The sequence below is a fragment of the Haliotis cracherodii genome, unplaced genomic scaffold (genome assembly GCF_022045235.1).
Source record: "Haliotis cracherodii isolate W230 unplaced genomic scaffold, xgHalCrac1.p SCAF_7, whole genome shotgun sequence".
In the NCBI taxonomy this organism is placed as follows: domain Eukaryota; kingdom Metazoa; phylum Mollusca; class Gastropoda; order Lepetellida; family Haliotidae; genus Haliotis; species Haliotis cracherodii.
Genome location: NW_027266330.1, coordinates 9,737,534 through 9,762,557, shown reverse-complemented (window position 1 = coordinate 9,762,557; position 25,024 = coordinate 9,737,534). Strand labels below are relative to the sequence as shown.

Below are 25,024 nucleotides of genomic sequence, written 5' to 3'. Positions count from 1 at the left end.
CACTTATCCAAGGATATATATAATACAACATCACTTATCCAAGGATATATATAATAAAACATCACTCGTCTCAGGATAAATGTATATAATATAAGACACAATTTGGTTTAAACATATTTTTATTTCAACACATACGTGTATGATGAAATGGGGATTGGTAAACAAGCAACAATGCTTACATACATACCGCTCCCGATGATGACATATACACATTGGCAATTTTAATACAGAAATTAAAAAAAAATCACGTACAATATAATAGAGAGGTATAACTAATGCACAGTTCATGTACCATTAAAGTAGTTGGTATTACTATCAAAGACTAAGTAAAATATTACTTCCTTAAACACAGGGAAATTCATGAGAGAACTGACAAGAGGTATTCTCATATTAATAGACAGCCTTTAAGTTTCACTAACAATCGCTTTAGTAAAGCGAACATTTTTGTTCATTTAATGATATGTGGAAATTAAGAATTGCGAGGGAAAGAATATGAGTTAATGTTTTTGTTGTTCGTTTAAAGTGCGATATTCACGCACAGACTATAGCTGTGAGAAAGTACCATCCAAGGGACATAATCCACACATCATGGCGCACGTTTCGTTAAATTCGTTTTTACAGTCGGTACGAATATTATTTAGTTGTAGATTCCGATGTTTATTCGTCTCGTTTTACACATGTCAAGGTTCAACTCTTAATGGACTGTAAATGTCATCTACATTTTAGAGTTGAGACTCTTATGGGTATTTTTTTCACTTTTTGGCTCCCCATTTTCAGATTGTCATGTTCAAAAATTCTAAAATCAAAACACGCCGAGCAGTGAGTGAACAAGAAAAGAATCATGTTTTGACAACACTGCATTTTATCGAGAACAGAAATGCAGCGCAAATTTGCATGTCGAGATAGAAGAAATCAGTGATCAGTCAACTAACAATGTATTCCTATGACAATTTTCGAATTTTCTATAATAAACCATATTCCCAATTTGATTTTTTCAGATTGACTATGCTCTACAAAACAAAGATGGATTGTCAGCCGGGGTATGTATAGCTTCAACATTTTCAGAGGGAAGTGTACACATTGTTATTGTGGAAAAAATCTTCAATGCTCCATTTACAAGAGAATCACTAATTCGCCTGGATACAAGGAGACAATAGATATACTAGATTGGTCAATTGCTTATACCTATTAATGTTCTACCCATAAAGATCTGGGTTGGAATTCGTCTTCAGCAACCCATGCTTGTCATAAGAGTTGACTATGCTTGTCGTAAGACGTGACTGAGAGTGAGAGGTGACTATCGGGTGGTCAGGTTCAGTGACTTTGTTGATGCAAGTGAATGACTGGATTGTCTGTTCCAGACTCACTTATTTACAGACAGCCGTCATTTTGCTGTAGTGAGTGAGTATGGTTTTAAGCTGCTTTTAACAATATTCCAGCGATATCACAGCGGGGTCACCTTTAATGGGCTTCACACATTGTACCCATGTATGGAATCGAACCCGGGTATTCGGCGTGAAGAGCGAATGCTTTAACCACTAGCCATTTTTTTCTTCTTTTTTTTCTGTAATATTGCTGAGTGTGGCTATTAACAACAAACAAACAGAAATACTTCACTTTGATCAAATAGGTCATCTGCTATTTCTGCTTGCCACTGGCCAAAGGATAGAGATATAGGATGGAAATTGTGTAAATTAGAAGAGCATCTTTGTACCTGTTAAATGAATCTCTCATTGTGCCTACCTGACCTATGTGAACAGTTTACTCATTGATGTTTGCAGGAGCTTTTGTCATTTCAACACGCTCACATTGCAAGTCCTCGGTGCCAGTTGGAACACCCAGAGTCCCAGGTGCAGAGGGTCCTGGATCCCCCCTTTGATGAAATGGTAGCAGCCCACGTCAGGTAGAGTACTGGTGGTACTGATACCAATGTCATAGGGCTGAGAGGGGTCAGGTGAAAGTCAACTCGTCCCATGTCAGGATCTGCTGGTCAAGTTTCAGAGCAGGTCCCAGTCATGCTACTTCTCCTTCCAGTGTTTGAGGATTACACTGCTACTGTATGGGAGGGACAGATACATTCAAGTCCAGGTCAAGGTTGGAGGCACCAGTACTCAAGTACACCAGTACTCATTCTTTCTTCTCATCAGGCCCCGTTCCATAACAATCTCATTAAAATCAGATCCGCTACCGCTAAACAAAGGTCTGAGGACAATTAGGGGTCACGTCAGAACGACCTTTCATCCGACCACACAGAGCTTCGCTTACAAGATCATGAATGTGACAGTCAGAATGTGATTGCTAATCATGCAACCTCAAAAAACTTTAACACAGGGTATTCCGAACGATAGTTACAGGCTTAACGACTGAATCCATACAATCTAGACTATCTGTTAGCCATTTCAGAATGTTCTTTTGTTTAGATTTCAATTTTTTAATCGAGAATTTGTCAAAATATGTTTCGAAGCGTAGTCGCCAATTTGAAATTAGTGCCATAAAGCAGGAGAAGGCTACCTTCTGATTGGCTAATTGTCATCAGTCATTCCATTGGTCGGTCATAGCGCTAAGACTGTCGTAGGTCTATGTTAAAGTATGGGAGTTATACACTTCATAATCTTCTAGGATAAAGAACATCAATACATCGTCTTTTCAGATTCCCACTGAACCAACAGTCAGGCCAATTGACTGAAAAAAACCACAAAAACAGACCATTACAATATGATACAGGGAATAATCAAGCAAGTGAAGTAAATTTCAGCTGTGGTTCTATATCATTTATTATCTATGTGTATTTACCGTTTCTTTATGCCTTCTTATCTTGAAAGTACCTTTTTGAATTTAATACTGCTTTGGTGACCAACTTTACAGCCACATGGCCAATATCCAGTCTCTTCCAGAGTAGCCTCCCTTGGATTAATTAAGTAACATACAAAACAGGAGCAATAACCCGAGCGTAACCACATTAACAGACAATTTGGCCGTTACAGGAGTTACGATCACCTTAGCACTATGATTTCTTTGAGGAACGGACCCCAGAACCCTATGCCTATGGTGAGGTTAAATGGGATTTAATGTCACGTTAGAGATTATTGCACTTGTATAGCGACAGGACGTAGGAATTGGTGCGCATGCATGTCTTTGTGTCTATGGCTGCTTGTACTTGTCCGGACTAATGCTGAATACCCGACTCAGACACAGTGTACTGACTCCGAGCCGACCAGTTTTACCATATCTCCTTTGTGCCGAACGCAAGGCAGGGTAACAACAAGTAACAATTCTTTTACCATATTTTACCTGTGGAAGTGGTATACGTGTAAGACCTGCATCACTTCAGGCTTTCCTCCCACATTAAGCTGACACGCCGTGATATAACTGGAATACTGTTAAGAGCGGCGTTAAACCCAACTCACTCACTCACTGTTGTGTGAGTTATATAGTTTAGATTTGGTCCCCAGCAAATTCAGCAACCCATGCTTGTCGTAAGAAGCGACCAAATGAATCAGGTGACTGGTGACTTGGCTGAATACATGTCTTCATGCCCTGGATCGTTGCTCATGATATCAATTACTGGATTGTCTGGTCAAGACTCAATTAATCACAGGCTGCCATCGTGTAGCTGGAATGTTGCTGAGTTCAGCGTTTATCAAGAAACAAACAAACAAACAAACATTGTAATGATACTTTTCTCCACCAGATGCTGTTGGGCTGTCGCCAACCATGACTTCATTGAGGCCTACGGCTGTCAGGCTGTCGTCGTGCAATATCCTTCACCATTGTACATGTGCATGCAATTATGATTAGTGTTTTCATACTTTCGTAATTTTGCAAATGTGACTTATTTTTCAACAAAGCTCGTAAGGAGGAAAGAAAAAAGTTTCTCCGAGAGAAGTAAACATCAGCTGATTAGAGACCTGCATAACTTCAGGCTTTCCTCCTACATCAAGAATTGTTAGGCATTACTTAGAAGTCGACGGATGACAAAGTAAAAACAGTTTATAGATATTAATGAAATTGTTATCCATGAATTGTGTCTTCTTTGTTGTCTCCTGCATCAAGCTGACCATCTTCCTGATGCAAGGGAGTTAAATGATAAAAGTCCAATTTACACCCTTGCCGAACTAGGCTGGAATTATGGAGCTGTATTTTGGCTGGACTAACGAGTCTTATGCATAGTTCAATCAAAATCGCGTTACAAAATCGACATCCGATTTTGGTTGACTGCAGGAAAAGAATGTGTACTGCCAACCTGGCATCAACAGATATATTCCAAATCTTTTCATGTGATGTCTGAACTTATTTCACGCTTGTAAACTCAAATGTTTCGACAATCACTGTATGTGAGCCTATTCCTAGATTGAGCATGCATGTTTGTTGACCTTGACCTATGACACAGCATTCACCAAGGCCATGCAGAGTCAGAAGGAGGAGAACTGGTCCCTGCCTCTAATGTTCAGCGTGTGCCTGGACCTCCGCCGCTTCGCCATCAGTGTGAGTATAACTCCAGTCTTTATTCCAGTGTGTATCTTACTTTACTTTACTAACTTTGGAGATTTAACGTGCGCTTTCCGACTGATGCGTATTTCGCACACAGGCCCGGCCAGGCCATTTAATGTGTTTCCGAAAGGGGCGAGGGTGGTCTGTGCAACCCAAGAGGGGGCTTTAGGGGTTGCTTATATAGAATTTGGGAATTTTGAGATTTGGAATAGATGCCGATGGGGTTGGGGAGGAGAACTAAGGGAGCTGGGTATGGTGGATGATTGTTTGTTTATGTGATTTTGATTTGGTAGGTTATTATGGTTTTAGATGCGTTTTATTAGTTCTTTTTTTATTAAGAATACGCCTAAGGCCTTGAAGTTTTCTAGTTTATTTTGTGGGTTTAGTATTGCTTCTAGAGTGAGAGCCTTGTTTAGATTGAGGGTGGTTTGTAATGCGGTTCGATGTGTTAGGTAGTGTGTGCAGTGGATGAGTGCGTGTTCTGGGGTTTCTGGGCAGTTACCTGTAGTGTGTTTTTTAATTTTTTTTAGGTGGTTATTTAGGTTGGTGTGTCCTGTTTGGAGTTTAGTGATTACTCTGTCGATTTTTTTTGATGGATGGAGAATTTTTGGTTTGGTTAGTGGTTTGCTGAGCACTCTTTTGATTTGGCTATTTGAGTTTAGATATAGGTTATGCCATTTTTTTGTGATTTTTTGTTTGTTTACACTTTTAATTTCTGATTTTGAGATGGGTAAGTTTAAGCTTATTTCTGGGATTCTGAGGGATAGTTTAGCTGCTTTATCGGCGTTTTCATTACCGTATATTCCTACGTGGGCGGGTATCCACAATAAGGTTATTTGTTTGCCTGCTTTTGTTAGGTCGTTGGAGCTTTTAAGTATTTGTTTTATTAATTTAGGTCGGTTTTTGGTATTTTTGTTTTGGAGGGCTTGTAGTCCACTTAGGGAGTCAGTAAGTATTAGGATTTTTTGGTGGTTTTTGGATTCTTGATTGTGGAGGGCTGAGGCCATGCCCATTAGTTCTGCCGTGAATATTGATTGGTTATTTGGGAGTCGGAAGGATTGTGTGGTTTTAGTTGGTTGTGTGGTATGGACTCCGAAACCCGTGTGTTTGGAGGTCGGATCTGAGGATGTGTGTAAAGTGTGTATCTTTTCCACTTTATCTTTTAGAGAAGTTATACTCTGTCCACAGACAACTTAAATCTGAAAATCTACTTTGATGGTAACACTTACAACCCCTGGTACCTCCCCCAAACACCATTCACTGACACTACACCGACCCCCACATCATCCACTGATGCCACCCTGCCACCATCCCCTGCCACCCCCCTGACACCTGCCCCTGACGACATTCACTGACACTATGCACTGACACTACACCGACCCCCACATCATCCACTGATGCCACCCTGTCGCCATCTCCTGACACCCCCCTCCCTCTGACACAGCCCTCCCCCTGACCCCCCCAAGACACAGCCCTCCCCCTCACAGTGTGTATAATGTTGCAGGCTGACGTGCAGGCAGTGATGAAGAGTCGAGGGAAGGCGGGGGAGAGGATGGAAAAGGCAGCCGAGCTACTCATGGGCTGCTTCCGTGTGTGTGCAAGTGACAAGTGAGTCATACGTCCATATCTGGGGGAAGGGACAGTATGGCTGCTTCCGTGTGGGCCAGTGACAAGTGAGTCACACGTCCATATCTGGGGGAAGTTACAGTATGGCTGCTTCCGTGTGTGTGCCAGTGACAAGTGAGTCACACGTCCATATCTGTGGGAAGGGACAGTATGACTGCTTCCGTGTGTGTGCCAGTGACAAGTGAGTCACACGTCCATATCTGGGGGAAGTGAAAGTATGGCTGCTTCCGTGTGTGCCAGTGACAAGTGAGTCACACGTCCATATCTGGGGGAAGGGACAGTACAGCTGCTTCCATGTGTGTGCCAGTGACAAGTGAGTCACGCGTCCATATCTGGGGGAAGGGACAGTATGGCTGCTTCCGTGTGTTGTGCCAGTGACAAGTGAGTCACGCGTCCATATCTGGGGGAAGGGACAGTACAGCTGCTTCCATGTGTGTGCCAGTGACAAGTGAGTCACGCGTCCATATCTGGGGGAAGGGACAGTATGGCTGCTTCCGTGTGTTGTGCCAGTGACAAGTGAGTCACGCGTCCATATCTGGGGGAAGTGACAGTATGGCTGCTTCCGTGTGTGTGCCTGTGACAAGTGAGTCACGCGTCCATATCTGGGGGAAGTGACAGTATGGCTGCTTCCGTGTGTGCCAGTGACAAGTGAGTCACACGTCCATATCTGGGGGAAGTGACAGTATGACTGCTTCCGTGTGTGTGCCAGTGACAAGTGAGTCACACGTCCATATCTGGGGGAAGGGACAGTATGGCTGCTTCCGTGTGTGTGCCAGTGACAAGTGAGTCACGCGTCCATATCTGGGGGAAGTGACAGTATGGCTGCTTCCGTGTGTGTGCCTGTGACAAGTGAGTCACACGTCCATATCTGGGGGAAGTGACAGTATGGCTGCTTCCGTGTGTGTGCCAGTGACAAGTGAGTCACATGTCCATATCTGGGGGAAGTGACAGTATGGCTGCTTCCGTGTGTGTGCCAGTGACAAGTGAGTCACGCGTCCATATCTGGGGGAAGTGACAGTATGGCTGCTTCCGTGTGTGTGCCAGTGACAAGTGAGTCACACGTCCATATCTGGGGGAAGGGACAGTATGGCTGCATCTTCATATTGTTTGTTCCTTCATCAGTGCATTTAGCATGTTAAGTTTTGGTAGTTTTATATCAATGGCTGATGCTTACTCCGTACCAGTTGTACACACATATGAAAATAATGTCACAAGTTGTTATTTGTGGAATTTTCAAACCAAATTACCAAATAGCAGAAGTAACCACACATACAACTACTTGCTGTGTCTGTTATGAGAAGGGGCGGTCGGGTAGCCTTGTGGTTAAAGCGTTCGCTCATCACGCCGTAGACCCGGGTTCGATTCCCGACATGGGTGCAATGTGTGAAGCCCATTTCTGGTGTCTCCCGCCGTGATATTGCTGGAATATTGCTTAAAGCGGCGTAAAACCATACTCACTGACACACTCACTGTTATGAGATGGTAAGCACTGTTCCAAACAAGGACATGTGTACCTTCTGACATCTTCTGAGTTAGGGCTTGGATCGGTCACTCGGGTACTCGGGTTGGGTGGGTACTGAGTAGGACCTGGGTACCCACAGGACTACCCGGACCCGTGGTTAGTCATGTGATATATTGTTTAATGACAAAAAATATTTGGAACTCTATGGGTACACTACAAGTCACTAATTATTTCTGACTAAGAAGAATTGCTTCTGACCTTTACAGGTTTGAATAAAAATAAAACTTCAGTCAACTTCATTGTATGCATGACCAGAGCATTTTATACATGTATCAAAATACAATTTACCAGGGCTTCGGTCAAACTATTCTGGACATTTTTGGACATGTCGGACATTTTGTATCCAACTCTTGAGACCTGCAGCGGGTACCCGGGCAGGGTCGGGTAATAATGGGGTGGGTACCCAGGTAGTAAATTTAGACTCGTCCCAGCCCTATTCTGAGTACTGGGGTGATTGTCGTCTGTGTGATTGGTCGTGAGCTACTTCTATTGTTATGTTGCAAACTTGTGTAATTACAGCCGAGCCGCCGTGGAAGACTCCAAGAAGTGGGGAATGTTGAATCTTGTCAACCAGCTGTTCAAAATATACTTCAAGGTAATAGGAGCCTCTATATGTTCTATGCTCGGAAGTGTCTTCGACTCCAGAGTCATCTGATTATGTTTCTGGGTTTGTCAGCTCCTTCCCCGTGCTTGAGGATTTGCATCAAAGCGGTGAATGTCAAAGAAATGCATCACTTCGGGCTTCTTCTCATATCAAGCAGACACACTGTGATGTAACTGACATTCTGTTCAAAGTGGTGCTAATCCCATCTCACTCACTCACTCACTCACTCACTCACTCACTCACTCACTCACTCACTCACTCACTCTCACATGAACTAGTATAAAGTGTTCATCTGATGAACAGGGGTGGTCGGGTAGCCTAGTGGTTAAAGCGTTCGCTCGTCACGCCGAAGACCCGGGTTCGATTCCCGACATGGGTACAATGTGTGAAGCCCATTTCTGGTGTCCCCACCGTGATATTGCTGGAATATTGCTAAAAGCGGCGTAAAACCATACTCACTCACTCACTCATTTGCTGAACAACCGCCTCTGTGGTGTAGCGGATACAGCTTTTGCATGAAGTGTGGAAGGTGAAACCTTAAATCAAAAGATGTAAAAATATGGAACTTGTTGTTACCCTGCCTGATGCTCTGCATTGAGAAGATAAACAAGGTCTGTTCAGCTCAGAGTCGGTATGCTGTTTCTAAGTGAGGCTTTAGTAAACACACACTCTCCACACAACTGGATGTTCAGGCTCTAAGACTTTCTTGATCTATGGTGTGGATCATTGCTCATAGTATCTGTCAGTGGATTGTCTGTAGCACACTCACCTATTGACAGGCTGTCCTCATTGACATGGAATGTTGCTGAGTGTAGGGTGACCTGGGTTAAACAGGCACTCATGCCCCTGGTCCCACATATAATTGGTGGCCTTGGCCTTGACTATGTGTCACTTCTACTCCAGATTAACAAGCTTCACTTGTGTAAACCTCTGATTCGAGCCATCGACAGTCTGGTGATCAAGGATCGGTTCAGTCTCTCCCAGCTCATCACGTACAGGTAGGTCTGTCTGTCTCTCCCAGCTCATCACATACAGGTAGGTCTGTCTGTCTCTCTCATCTCATCACGTACAGGTAGGTCCGTCTGTCTCTCCCATCTCATCACATGCAGGTAGGTCTGTCTGTCTCTCCCATCTCATCACATACAGGTAGGTCCGTCTGTCTCTCCCAGCTCATCGCGTACAGGTAGGTATGTCTGTCTCTCCCATCTCATCACATACAGGTAGGTCTGTCTGTCTCTCCCAACTCATCACGTACAGGTAGGTCCTTTTGTCTCTCCCATCTCATCACATGCAGGTAGGTCCGTCTGTCTCTCCCATCTCATCACATGCAGGTAGGTCTGTCTGTCTCTCCCATCTCATCACGTACAGGTAGGTCTGTCTGTCTCTCTCATCTCATCACATGCATGTAGGTCCGTCTGTCTCTCCCATCTCATCACATGCAGATAGGTCTGTCTGTCTCTCCCATCTCATCACGTACAGGTAGGTCCGTCTGTCTCTCCCATCTCATCAAGTACAGGTATGTTTTTGTCTCTCCCATCTCATCACATGCAGGTGGGTTTGAGGCTTGTACATACACACTTGCACCTCTACAAACTGCAGCATAAAATACCTTACATTTACAATTATCAACAAGTGGGTATGTACCAATCAAAAGACATTTTGCTAGCTGCTGTGATCCTGCTGCACAAAGAATAACACCATTAATTTGGAATTAAGGACCAAAGTCATAATGTTTGTTCCATGCACTCCTTGGTATATATTATTTCACCCTTGTTTCGTATTTCAGGTACTATGTCGGAAGGAAGGCCATGTTTGACAGCGACTACAAGGGGGGTAAGTGTTGACTTGAACATACTAGTATTCCATTGCTTGTAGGTAACTGACCGTTACAGGACTCCAGGGTAGAAAAAGCTTGTAGGTAACTGACCGTTACATGATTCCAGGGCAGAATACGCTTGTAGGTAACTGACCGTTACATGATTCCAGGGCAGAATAAGCTTGTAGGTAACTGACCGTTACATGATTCCAGGGCAGAATACGCTTGTAGGTAACTGACCGTTACATGATTCCAGAGCAGAATACGCTTGTAGGTAACTGACCGTTACAAGACTCCAGGACAGAATACGCTTGTAGGTAACTGACCGTTACATGATTCCAGGGCAGAATAAGCTTGTAGGTAACTGACCGTTACATGATTCCAGGGCAGAATACGCTTGTAGGTAACTGACCGTTACAGGACTCGAGGGAAGAATAAGCTTGTAGGTAACTGACCGTTACATGATTCCAGGGGAGAATAAGCTTGTAGGTAACTGACCGTTACAGGACTCCAGGGCAGAATAAGGTTCAACTACACAATTCTCGTCTTCAAATGGGGATACTTGTGCAGAACAGATCCCAAGTACCCCCCCCCCCCATGCTTGTATTCTCCTGAAGGTCCTGGTTCAGAATAGGTCCCAGGTGTTCTGTGCTTGTAATCTCCATCCATCTAATCCATGCTTCTCTAACACTGTTAAGAAGCCATCCTTCTTTGATGCTGTTTTGAGAATCCATCCTTCTTTAACACTGTTGAGGATCCATCCTTCTTTAACACAGTTGAGGATCCATCCTTTAACACTGTTGAGAATCCATCCTTTAACACTGTTAAGAATTCATCCTTTTTTAACACTGTTGAGAATCCATCCTTTAATACTGTTAAGAATCCATCCTTCTTTAATACATTGTTGAGAATCCATCCTTCTTTAACACTGTTAAGAATCCATCCTTCTTTAACACTGTTGATAATTCATCCTTCTTTAACATGTTGAGAATCAATCCTTTAACTTGTTGAGAATCAACCTTTCTTTATCACTTTTGAGAATCCATACTTCTTTATCACTGTTGATAATCCATCCTTTAACGTGTTAAGAATCCATCCTTCTCTAACACTGTTAAGAATCCATCCTTCTTTAATGCTGTTGAGAATCCATCCTTCTTTAACACTGTTGAGGATCCATCCTTTAACAATGTTGAGAATCCATCCTTTAACTCTGTTAAGAATTCATCCTTTTTTAACACTGTTGAGAATCCATCCTTAAATGCTGTTAAGAATCCATCCTTCTTTAATACATTGTTGAGAATCCACCCTTTAACACGATAAGAAAATATCCTTCTTTAACAATGTTAAGAATCCATCCTTTTTTAACATGTTGAGAATCCATACTATTTTATCACTTAATTCATCTTTCTTTAACACTGTTGAGGATCCATCCTTTAACACTGTTGAGAATCCATCCTTTAACACTGTTAAGAATCCATCCTTCTTTAACAGTGTTGCAAGTCAATCCTTCTTTAACACTGTTGAGAAACCATCCTTTAACACTGCTAAGAATCCACCTTTTAACGCTGTTAAGAATCCTCCTTTTAACACTGTTGAGAATCCATCCTTCTTTAACATGTTGAGAATCCATCCTTCTTTAACATGTTGAGAATCCATCCTTCTTTAACATTGTTGAGAATCGACCCTGCTTTAACACTGTTGAGAATCCACTCTTTGATGTTTCTGAGATTCACTGTGTAAATTAGCTTTATTGTCTATTATCTTTGTTTCAGCGGAGGAATATCTCACTTTTGCGTTTGAGAGATGTCATCGGCAGTGCAAGAAAAACAAACGTCTCATCCTCATCTACCTTATCCCTGTCAAGATGCTGCTGGTGAGTGACTGCAAGGTTAACAGGAACGTAGACTAAACTAGACGCAGACTTAACAGGACGAAGACTAAATTTGAGGCAGACCAAACTAGACGCAGACTAAACTGGATGCAGACTAAACTGGACGCAGACTTAACAGGACGCAGACTAAAATGGAGGCAGACTTAACAGGACGCAGACTAAAATGGTGGCAGATTGAACAGGATGCAGACTAAACTTGACACAGACTTAACAGGACGAAGACTAAATTTGAGGCAGACCAAACTAGACGCAGACTAAACTGGACGCAGACTAAACAGGATGCAGACTAAAATGGAGGCAGACTATAATGGAGGCAGACTTAACAGGACGCAGACTAAAAAATGGAGGCAGATTGAACAGGATGCAGACTAAACTTGACACAGACTAAAGTGGATGCAGACTGAACATGATGCAGACTAAAGTGGATGCAGACTAAACAGGATGCAGACGAAAATGGATGCAGACTAAACAGGATGCAGACTAAAGTGGATGCAGACTAAAGTGGATGCAGACTAAACAGGATGCAGACTAAAGTGGATGCAGACTAAACAGGATGCAGACTAAAGTGGATTGAGACTAAACAGGATGCAGACTAAAGTGGATTGAGATTAAACAGGACGCAGACTAAACTGGACGCAGACTAAACTGGACGCAAACTGAACCATGTACGCTAGATGCAGATGAAGCGTTCATGTAACATGTAAGTTTTCATGTATCCAGTGTGATGGAAGAGCATACATCCTGTATCAATTACATCCACCACGACCCTACGAATCGTTCGTTCATGTTTACCTAGGAATATATAGTCATGTGTTGATCTTGTCCTCTCTCTCCAGGGACAGATGCCGACATTCGCCGTTCTACACAAGTACAACCTCAAGCAGTTTGCAGATGTTGCTCGGGCTGTGAGGTAGGGGAGATAACTCATGCACATGAATCGAGAATAATCTAACATTCCTTGAATTTGGTGAATGTCTGTATAGACATTTGTGAACACATCCTTCTTTAATTGTTGTGAAGCCATCCTTCTTTAACACTGTTAAGACCCCATCCTTCTTTTACACTGTTGAGAACCCATCCTTCTTTAACACTGTTAAGAATCATTCCTTCATGTTGAGAATCCATCCTTCTTTAACACTGTTGATAATTCATCCTTCTTTAACAGGTTGAGAATCCATCCTTTAACTTGTTGAGAATCCACCCTTCTTTATCACTGTTGATAATCCATCCTTCTTTAACATGTTGAGAATCCACTCTTCTTTATCACTGTTGATAATCCATCCTTCTTTAACATGTTGAGAATCCATCCTTCTTTAACATTTTGAGAATCAACCCTGCTTTAACACTGTTGAGGACCCATCCTTCTTTGGCACTGTTAAGGTCCCATTGTTCTTTAACAGTGTTGAAAATCCAAACTTTTTATAACACTGTTGAGAATCCATCTTTGAACACTGTTACCAATCCATCCTACTGTCTCTGACTTTGTTGTGACACCCTTCAACACTGCTGTTAGTTTCTCTAACACTACTGTGACTATCGGAGTCTCTAACACTGTCATCATGGTGTTCCCCAGTTCAGGCAACCTGCTGCAGCTGAACACAGCCCTCCTGAAACACGAGGCGTTCTTCATCAAGTGTGGCATCTACCTGATCCTGGAGAAGCTGAAGATCATCACCTACAGGAACCTCTTCAAGAAAGTGTAAGTCCGACATCCAGCTCCCGTCAGTGCAGGTGTCTTGAAACATTCCTACTTATCCAGCTGAGTAGGCTCCAGTACCTCCTACACGTGGCAAGAAGTACTGAGGGATTGGACGTACACCTGCAGCAACCGATGTGCACGCTGTGTAAATCCTCACAGAATCAGACTTACGCAAAATGTGCACAATGTCTTTTATGTTTATACCATAAATACAAATTCATATTGAAGTCAATTCTAATCAATAACAATTTTGGATAATAAATTCAGAGTCCTTATTTAATCACTGACACAAAAAGACTAAGACAGTGACATCGTTCAATGCTGTATTGCAACACAAGTCCTGCCCACCCTACCATCAACCAATCAGGAAACAGTAGACCGCCTTTTTCTTTGCAAAATACTGTGATTAGCCAATCAAATGTCACAGAATCACTTGCAAATTATTTATTATTAGGTATCACAAAAGATGTCAGCCGTGAACATCCGGGTCTTCAGCAACCCATGCTTGTTGTAAGAGGCAACTAATGGGATCGGGTGGTCAGGCTCGCTGACCTGGTTGATGCATGTCATCATATCCCAATTGCGTAGATCGATGCTCATGATATCAATCACTGGACTGAATGGTTATTTGCAGACATCCATCATAGTATGGATATTGCTGAGTGCAGCGTTAAACAACAAACGAACACAAAAGATGTTTTAACCTTTATGCTACATCTTTATCTCTATTGGTGCTTTGTTACAGATACTTGATCCATCAGAAGAACCATCTCCTGCCTCTCGACGACTTCACCACTGCCCTGAGACTCATGCAGGTATGTTCTCAATATAATCACTGGCTTGTCTGGTCCAGAGTTGATGATATACAGGTTGTCTTGACACCAGTACTCACAACATCAATCACTGGCTTGTCTGGTCCAGAGTTGATGATATAGTCTGTCTTGACATCAGTACTCACATCAATCACTGGCTTGTCTGGTCCAGAGTTGATGATATACAGGTTGTCATGACGCCAGTACTCACATCAATCACTGGCTTGTCTGGATCAGAGTTCATGATATACAGGTTGTCATGACGCCAGTACTCACATCAATCACTGGTTTGTCTGGTCCAGAGTTGATGATATACAGGTTGTCATGACGCCAGTACTCACATCAATCACTGGCTTGTCTGGATCAGAGTTCATGATATACAGGTTGTCATGACACCAGTACTCACATCAATCACTGGCTTGTCTGGATCAGAGTTCATGATATACAGGTTGTCATGACGCCAGTACTCACATCAATCACTTGCTTGTCTGGTCCAGAGTTGATGATATAGTCTATCTTGACATCAGTACTCCAAACATCAATCACTGGTTTGTCTAGTCAAGAGTTGATGATCTAGTCGGATGTTGTGAGTACTGATGTCAAGACAATCACTGGTTTGTCTGGTCCAGAGTTGATGATATAGTCTGTCATGACATCAGTACTCACAACTTCAATCACTGGTTTGTCTGGTCCAGAGTTGATGTATAGTCTGTCATCACATCAGTACCCACAACATCAATCTCTGGTTTGTCTGGTCCAGAGTTGATGATATGAAGGCTGTCATGACATCAGTACTCAAAACATCAATCACTGGTGGAAGCGAGAACTAAGATGTGATTTTAATGAGATTAGTTATATTTCCATACACAGAACTATTAAAGATGTAGCACTGTGTGGGTCTGAGTCATGTGTAAGACTGCTGCTTGTTGTCAAAGGTTTATGTATGTGCCCTATGTTTGTTCCAGGTTGAGGACATCGATGATGACGAGACGCAGTGTATCATCGCTAACCTAATATTTGAGGTAGGTGTCTTGCTCGGGTTTCACCTGGTGGGATTCAGGGGTAAGACGGGGATCAGGTGGACACAATGGCAGCTCACATGGACCTGGATGGTTAAAGTCATCAGCACACCATTGATCTGACAAACGTGTGTCTTCAGCTGTGCCATCCCACACACAATTAGGACTGTCAACGACTTTGTATTGATACACTTGTCCATAGGGCGATGTCGATACAATACACAATGCAAAATACTATGGATGAAATTTGCCATTTGCCATTTTTGGAGACAACCTAACCAAAAAATGTTTAGTAGATTTGAGGTAATTAAGTGCCTTGAGATCCCATGTTATAACCAGCAGAAATAGTTTGTCACAATTATTTTTTGTTTGCCGCACTCAGCAATATTCCAGCTATATAATGGCGGTCTGTAAAAAATCAAGTCTGGACCAGACAATTCAGTGATTGACATCATGAGCATCGATCCACACCATTGGGATACGATGACATGCATCAACCAAGTCATCACGCCAGACCACTCGATCCCATTAGTTGCCTCTTACGACAAGCATAGTCACCTTTGTTACAAATCCCCGACCGCGTCATACCAAAAGACGTTAAAAGATGGTACTTGTTGTTACCCTGTCTGGCGCTCGGCATTAAGGGGCTAAAACAAGGACTGGTTGGCTTGGAGTCAGTATACTGTGTCTGAGTGGGGTATTCATGTTAAACTGCGGCATGGTATCTCAGTGTGCTAGCACTATAAATCGGCATCAGTCCAGACTAAAGTACTCACCGAAATGAAAAAAAACTGTTTTTCTCAATTTGATAATCGACACAAAGTGTTACATAGCTGTAAATACGAAATGACAAAACAACTCGAAAAGTACTAGTCTGGATTTGCTAGTTTGATCTCAGTGAACAATACAAAATGTACTTTACAGGAGGTAATTTGTCGTCACTTTCAACATTCAAAAATAAAACTTAAAGTCCAAATTGACATAGCAGAAACAGACTATAGGCATTATGCACCTGTTCTCACCTGTTGTCAAGGTGTCATAGGTCACCTTGATCTACTTACACCTGGTTATGCCCTGTTTCACAATAGTCTGTTTTATTCACATTTATACACACTTTTACATGTAAAAAGGCATAAAAACATTTGATACGCTGTATTTGTGCCACGGCCCAATTAGTACTAATTTAGTTGTTTGAATATTTACATATTTTGTATATTAACTGCATTTATTTAAGATCTGAGGTCGAAAAAACAGGTTTTTTTCATTTCCGTGAGTACTTTAGTACAAGCAGCCACACAAACACACACACGTACATGCACGTCGCTATACAAGTGCAATAATCTTGGACGCGACGTTAAACCCCATTTCACCTCACTTCACCTTTGTCACAATTAATTCTCGTACAATTTTAAGTCACCCTTAATTATTCTTGTAACATTTTGTATGGATACACGGATATTTCATTTGGTTTCAGAACAAAATCAAAGGCTACATCTCCCATCAGCATCAGAAGCTTGTTGTCAGCAAACAGAACCCATTCCCAGTGCTGGCCACAGTTTTATAGTACACCATCAGCAACATCCGAATCAATTCTCAACTTCAGCATCATTGTGGACCCTTGTGGAGCATTGTGACATTGTCAGTTACCATGACATCAAAATCAAATGTCATCATTATTCTCTCTGCTACTGAAGTTGGTTAGCTGTACTTTACACACACAAGACAATACCTATTAGACTTAAAAAATAAAAGAATTGGTTCTCAGGCAGTGACTTTTGAAAATATAGTGCGGGCGGGCAGTGTTTGTTTTTTGTTTGCTTGTTCAATCTAGTATCATACTAGTAGTATGTAACCAAATAAACAGTTGTGTACCATCAACCTGGGAAGAGCCTCCCTATATACACAAGCATACAAACTCCTGTTGCTGCCATTACTATCACACGAAATATATTTGATCGCATTGTTTTTAAGTGTAAGGATTTTTAAAGAAATAAGTAAAAATGGAAATAAGTACGAAACGTGCGGCAGACTCTGATAATGCAGGCAGTGCCTGAGAACCAAGACTATTATTTACCACTATTTACTGATTACAAACTGAAATAGTTGGAAGACTGATTTCGGATGATTAATGGAATTTTACTCTCGTCTTTTGATATCAAACATATCAAGACAAGACTCAGAGTTATTAACGTTTATCAAATCGTGTTGATATATTTGATATCAAAAGGCAATCGGGAGAAATACTCTACTTAGCTGACTATGTCCCACATGGGCTGACTGCCGTCTGTCTCTCCTGGGAGTATTGACAAAGTAAGGTTGAAGTATGTTTCACATCTTCCTGAGGCAAGGGAGATCACTGACTGTAACAGTCCAGTTTCCACCCTTGCCGAACCACGCTGCAATTTCTGGCCTTGATCGTAGCTTCACCAGTGGCTGTTATGAGTTATGTCCCTCCTATGTCCCCCCTATTGATCAATCAGATTCCACCATGCATTTGAATTTGCAAAATGATGTCCCCCAGAAGACGTTCTGATCGATAATTAAAATCTATGTTGTAATAAAACGGGATAAGTGTATCAAATCATATGAGCACCTTGATGAAGAACATGAAAAGATTGGGGAAAATATCTGTCGAGTTGATGGTACATGTTTTTCAAATCCTGCAATCGACTGAAATCTGCACGGGACTTTACAAACTGGGTGTTAATTTCATTATGTGATTTTGATTTGACTCAATAGTCCAGCCAAAATATTACTCCATAAATTTAGCTTAGTTTTGCAAGGGAAGAAAATTGGACTTTTACAGTCAGTTAACTCACTTGCCTCGGGAAGATAGATGTTTCACGGCCATTGTGTTGTTCACATGTACATATTCATCTTGATGTTCCTGTTGTATATATCATATACATCTCACTGTACAAATAAACATTAAACATGTCCATTTGTCTGATTGTTTGTACTATAAAGTGTAGGGTTGTTTATATGCTCCTCAACACAAGTTAACAACTAAAAGTTCAGATTCAGAGAATTCAAGTCCTAATCATTCGCATTACAATCAGATCTTTTACTCTGATACCACACCTCTCTGTGTGAAGATCTGAGGTAACCTCCACAGGAAGTCATGTCCGATGACCCTACGTTAACTTTGACCCCCCAGTCTACGTGAAGGCTGCATGGATTCTTGAGCCAATCAGATATCAGCTTTCTTAAATGATATGGCAGCTGACTCGTCACTGAACCAAACTGTATCCATCGCAGTTGTGACCCGTGAAGATCTGGGGTAGAGGAGGTCTTCAGCAACCCATGCTTGCCGTAAAAGGCGACTATGCTTGTAAGAGGCGACTAACGGGATCGGGTGGTCAGGCTCGCTGACTTTGTTGATGCATGTCATCGATCCCAATTGCGTGGATCAATGCTCATGATATCAATCACTGGATTGTCTTGTCCAGACTCGATTATTTACAGTCCGCCGTCAAATAGGTGGAATATTGCTGTGTGCTGCGTTAAACAACAAACAATTGGGACACGATGACATGTCTCTCTTATTGTGACAGACAATACTCATGATACTGGATGTTGAAATACACACAGACATAGCATGACTGTAACATTTTATTGACATGTTACATACAGACAATACATTGAGGTTAGTGTACACAGAGCAACAGGAAGGCCGTCACTACTGGCAGAGGGCAGAGCTGTACAAAATGGACGAAAAGTGGTAAGCTTGAATACAGATTTACTGTTTCTCAAACAAAGTTCACGCCAAAATCAACATTGAATTTCCTGCCAAATTGACAAGCATAAACATTCATACAGGAACTGGAAATATGAAAAACATTTTCAATTTTAAAACAAACCAGCTGCATCTCTTGGTCCATGATAACTAAAAGCTGAAATACAAATGTTTTTTTCGTTTGGCCTAATGCATTCTCAACATGACAATAGATTCGGGAAAAGGTTGATATCTGATCAATTAAAAACACACATATTTCATTTTCTTGTCTATTTAATTTATTAAGGCTCAAAACAGGACAGCATAATGATATACTGAACAAAACATAAAGTTGGGATCAGGAATATTTTGAGGAATATTTTTTGTAATGAATCTAGAAAAGATATCCCCAAAAATATTCATGATCCCAAACTTATTTTGCTCAGTATATATATTGTCCTGACTGTTCTTGCTATGTATATTTAAGTTGGATAGGGATCCGATATACTTCATACTGTTAGTATCATGAACACCAGTATCATGAAATGTGTACTTATATTTATCATAATATGACATGAAGCTGAAAATGTTCGGTACTTTGAGAGTATCACATACTACATATTCCTGATTCAACAGTCTTCATAGTCATCCATCCTGCATTATCAAGGGTGTTATATCTTCATGCTAGTAGGTTAGATACCAAGGACCCATTCCCGACTTCAGCTTCATTTTTGAGGCCGGTTGAATGACATGATCCTAAAAATAGGCCATAATGGAGTACGAAGACACTGGACTATAGAGGATGTTTGATGTTTGTTGTATAACGCCGCACTCAGCATAATTCCAGCTATATGACGGCGGTCTGTATATAATTGAGTCTGGACCAGACAATCCAGTGATAAACATCATGAGCATCGATCTACGCAATCGGGACATGATAACATGCATCAATAGAGGAAGAAGCCCTTCCAGATACTCAAAACAGCCATATCAAAATTTGAGAGATTTGTCACGATTTCTCTGCCATTTTTCTTAAATGCATATGTTACAAAAGTTGACTGAGAATGAAATCAGTGTTTATTTATCAGAGGCCTTGTAAGGATGGTTTCACAGATGTCTTAATGATGAAGTACCATAGCTTGAGCTGTTTATCACAATCCACTGAATAACTTACCAACATAACAGAAAATAGACTTCACAACATTCTCGCACAACATAGATATCACAATACAGGCGCCGAGCTGATAAAACTATTCTGGGCCATGGAACAATCTTGACCTTTCCCTACTCGATGCGACCTTGACCCTTCCAGACTAAGACCATACACACTGCATGAGACCTTTCCCTACCAGACTTGCGGCCTTGACCCTTACCTACACGATCTCTATGCGACCTTGACCTCTTACCTACACAGACTCCATCTAAAACAGTGTAATACAGGCTGATTTTATGTAAACTGTTTAATATTTAGGCAATAAACATGTGTATTCAGATTGGTAGGTGTTTCTGGGTCATTTGATGCACAGCAATGTCATTTGGGTGAGTGAGTGAGTGAGTATTCCAGCAATCTCACGGCGAGGGACACCAGAAATGGGCTTCACACCTTGTACACGTCGGGAATCGAACCTGGACCTTCGGCATGACGAGCGAACGCTTTAACCACCAGGCTACCCGACCGCCCAAATGTCATTTGGAACTGATAGCATTGGGCATACACAGATTCAAGCACCCACTCCTATACATTTTACAAATTAGCTCATCAGCTTATTCATATTCATTTTTTAATTTTTTATTGAAAGAGTTAACTCAAACACTACAAGTTGGAGGTCAGTAGGGAAAGGTCAAGGTCAATAGCTACACTTAATGGCACTTGGTAGCATTTGTTGAATACTGTGCAGAATTGTGCCCCTTGGGCACGCCAGACACCTATGATCACAACCCACTCTGCCCCGATTATGTTTCTAGATTTGTCACCTCCATACCCATGCTTGTGGGTTTCATCAATGTGGTAAACGTCCGAGGCCTGCATCACTTACAGTTATGATATAACTGGAATACCGTTCAAGGCAGCTAAAACCAAACTCACTCATACTTGAAATACAGTTGTCAAAAAAGGTCACAAAGTAGATAAGAATCAGGATTACTTTCTCAGATATGTAACAAATTTAAAAATGGAAAAATACTACCTCCCTGTCCAGTCAGTTTGGAGAAACAAGAATATTGATATTGCCTTTAAAATAATATTAACACGGAAGAGAGTCTACTCTCAAAGCATGTGAAGAAGGCAAAACCTGTTTCATTGAAGACTTCAAGGATGTGAAGTGTGATCTACCATAACCAGCAGAGACAGTAACTATTATTTAAACAATCAAAGAGGGGAGACAACTTCAAAGGGAGATAACTGGATTCCAAAACTTTCTAAACATCACATTGTTGGCATACACATCCCGAGACAGGTGGGTCAGCAAACGGGTTTGAAAATTGTAATTCACTTATTCAAGTGGTTGCCTTGATTCAGATATGTAACCTCTGACTAGTTCAAGCAGAAACTTACTAAATCATGAATATCATATCATGAAATATTTTATGCCCCTTTCTCGTTCCACGTGCAATCTCAATGATTATAATCCCAATACTCTATCACTGAAATGGGCTCTGAGTTCTTATATATCACACATCTGACAAACAAGATTAGTTCCAGGAATACAATGCTCTATAGCAAGCACAAACATCAAAACACAGTGTTTGTCATCATTGTAAACAAAAAGGTTGTTTCCATGACAACAGAACTGCCTCATCACAAGTTAGTGGAATGAGGAAAGATGGCTGGCAAGGAAATGTTGAAAATGTTAGTAAAATGAACATTGAATGACAAAATATGCATGTTGACATCTCGAAACATGTTTCATATTTTGTGAAAAAAAGGATGCTAATGTATTACGTAACAATGTTTCTTGGGCACATCATCTCAAAAGTGATGACATCTTCCCGAGGCAAGAGAGTTAACTGACTATAAAAGTCCAGTTCCACCCTTGCTGAACTAGGCTGGAATTCCGGAGTTACATTTTGGCTTGACTAACGAGTCTATGCATAGTCCAATCAAAATCGCATAACGAACTAGACATTGTAAACACAGATTTCAACATGCTGATTTCAGTCGACTGCAGGATTTGCAAAGCATATGTACCTCCAACTGGGCGTCAACAGATATTTTGCAATTTTTTTCATGTTTTTAATCCAGGTGCTCAAGTGATTTGATGCACTTCACGGGGTAAGACCTGTTTTATTACTAAATAGATCTTGATTTTCGATCAGATCGTCATGACTGGGTGCCGCCATTTTGTTTGAAGCAAATGGAAGCGATATGAGCGATGGAATCTGATTGGTTAATAGGAGGGACGTGGAAGGGACATAACTCAAAATAGCCACTGGTGACACTACGATCGAGCCTGGAAATTCCAGCCTAATTCAGCAAGGGTGGGAACTGGACTTTTATAGTCAGTTAAGTCCTTTGCCTCCGGAAGATGAAGTGATGAGAGATGAACTCTTTTTACCACTAAGAATACCAACAAACACGAATGAGCACACACTGAATTCAGCTCTTTATAACAAACAGAGGCAATTATGTTCATTGAATGAATAATAGAGTCTGCTTCATAGGACGCAGGAAATATGAGTTGTTGTTTTTTTGAGTGATGTACTGATGCCTGTGAAACATTATCTTTCTCTTAAGCCGAAGAACAAAATAAATATGCTATGATGAGTTAACATGTTTTTCAGTATTCAATTCCAGTTTCACCATGTTTATTCAAATACATATGTGCATGTTTGTTTACAATGTAGAAAGCAGAACTGTAACATGGGCAGAGGTAAAACAACAAGAGTAGAAGTACTCTCAGAAATAAATAACAACAACTTGACATGGTTTTCCATGACAGGGAACACAGATACATACATAGAAGACTGACCCACAAAACACTGAACACATGGATCTGTAGGGCTCTCATTACCGTATTGTCAGTATTAAGTGTCCCAACTACATCAGTCTGTAAATGATCGTCATAAGTGATTCATAGTAAGCTCGAAAATTTACAATACATTTTGTATTTCCTAGTGTATATTATAGATGTATTACAGAAAACAGCAGTGTATCTAGATTTATATAACTGCCACGAAACTATTATTAAAATGTTCAATTTCCATCAACATTTGAACCAAATTTGTTTAATATTTTAACTTGTTGTGTATGGTTTAATAAGCACCACTTTTTTTGTCAATTATCTTTTTTCCCAGGTGCCTATTACAGCAAATACGGTACTAACAATATGGTGGTAGGGGGATTCACTGAAGTCTTTTAACACCTTTACTATTGACATGTATTTCAATAGTAAACATTTAAAGCACCCATATCAGGTCCCTGCATTTATACATTTTGGTTCAAATAATTTTGTTTACAAATAAACTTGAGATTGTCACAACAAAACCACATTTGTGAAACTCAATATTTGGTAAAAATATTTGGCATGAAGGTTTTGGGGTCAGTCGGTTAGTGGGAAAAAATGAATAGATGGTACTACTGCTTAATAAACATTAATCATTAACACATTTATATTCAATGACAGCAATATTAAAGGTGTCTTATATATACATGACAAGGAGTGGTTCGACGGAAGTGCCAAGTCTCCATAAACAAGATTTTCCAAAATGAGAAGAGACTTTGATTCTCATGTGATAAACCTTTGAGTGAGTGAGTGAATGTTATTAATGCACAATCAGCAATATTCCATGCATATCGATGCATCCTGTGAATAATCCAGTCTGTACCTGTAAACCAGTGAGTGAAAGCATGAGCACCATCTGGGTCACGATGACATGCAGTCAGCCAAGTCACAGAGGCTGACCACCTGACCACTTTAGTCAACTCTTACAAGTAGGAGTTAGGGAAGTATTATCGCCAGAATACTTATGCAAATACAGATTTGCTTGTTTGTTGTTTAACATTGTACTCAGCAATATTCCAGCAATATGTCAGTGGCCTGTAAATAATCAAATCTGGACCAGACAATTCAGTGATTGATCTTTTGAGCAACAATCCAAACTGTCTGGGTACGATGACACTTTAACAACACAGTCACTAGTCTGACCACCTGATCTATTTGGCCACCTCTATGACCAGCATAAGTTGCTGGGAACCTATTCTATCCCTGGGGACCTATTCTAATCCAACTACCAAAGAAATCAAATTAAAAAGACCAGAAAAAGACCATTGTCGATATTTCTAGAATCAAGAAAGATTTGCAAGATGTAAAGAAACAGTTTAATGCAGTTATCATTGTGCATTAATGTTACCATGGTTACTAATGTAAACAACAACAACCTTTTTGTTTTGCTTCTGTTTGTTTTAAAACAACAAAAACAAAAATAATGATAAAAACTGCTCTTTTTATTATGCATGACAAAGAAAATGAAAAAAATCATCTGTTGGTCTTAAAAAAATTTAAAAATTGGTTCTCAGACAATGACTTTTGCAAATATGGTGCAGGTGGGTTGGCGGTGCTTTTTTTCCCTTGTTCAAACAAGTATGTAACCAAATAAACAGTTGTGTATCATCACCCTTGGGAAAAGGGCCTCCCTACATAAACAAGCACACAAACTCCTATTGCCGCCATGACCATAACACGAGATATGCAGTAAAGCAGTGTGCATGTAAGGGAAGTAACTGCTTGCTAAATTGGATCACATGTTTTTTAAGTATAAGGATTTCTTATTAAATTTTGAAAATGAAAATAAAAAAGAAAAGTGCGGCAGATTTTATGATTATGGTGCCTG

General features: G+C 40.9%; 1 protein-coding gene across 1 annotated transcript; it reads left to right on the top strand.

The window, feature by feature from the left end:
- The first annotated feature begins 577 nt into the window (after positions 1 to 577).
- On the top strand, positions 578 to 17,127 carry LOC139447408 (PCI domain-containing protein 2-like). The gene is made up of 15 exons (XM_071228741.1): positions 578 to 624; positions 999 to 1,040; positions 1,782 to 1,903; positions 3,692 to 3,758; positions 4,390 to 4,485; positions 5,996 to 6,099; positions 8,159 to 8,234; positions 9,147 to 9,241; positions 10,030 to 10,076; positions 11,832 to 11,932; positions 12,787 to 12,860; positions 13,524 to 13,649; positions 14,395 to 14,464; positions 15,427 to 15,483; positions 16,955 to 17,127. The coding sequence occupies exons 1-15, from the start codon at positions 589 to 591 to the stop codon at positions 17,042 to 17,044; spliced, it is 1,203 nt and encodes a 400-aa protein (XP_071084842.1). The 5' UTR covers positions 578 to 588; the 3' UTR covers positions 17,045 to 17,127.
- The last annotated feature ends 7,897 nt before the right edge of the window (positions 17,128 to 25,024 follow it).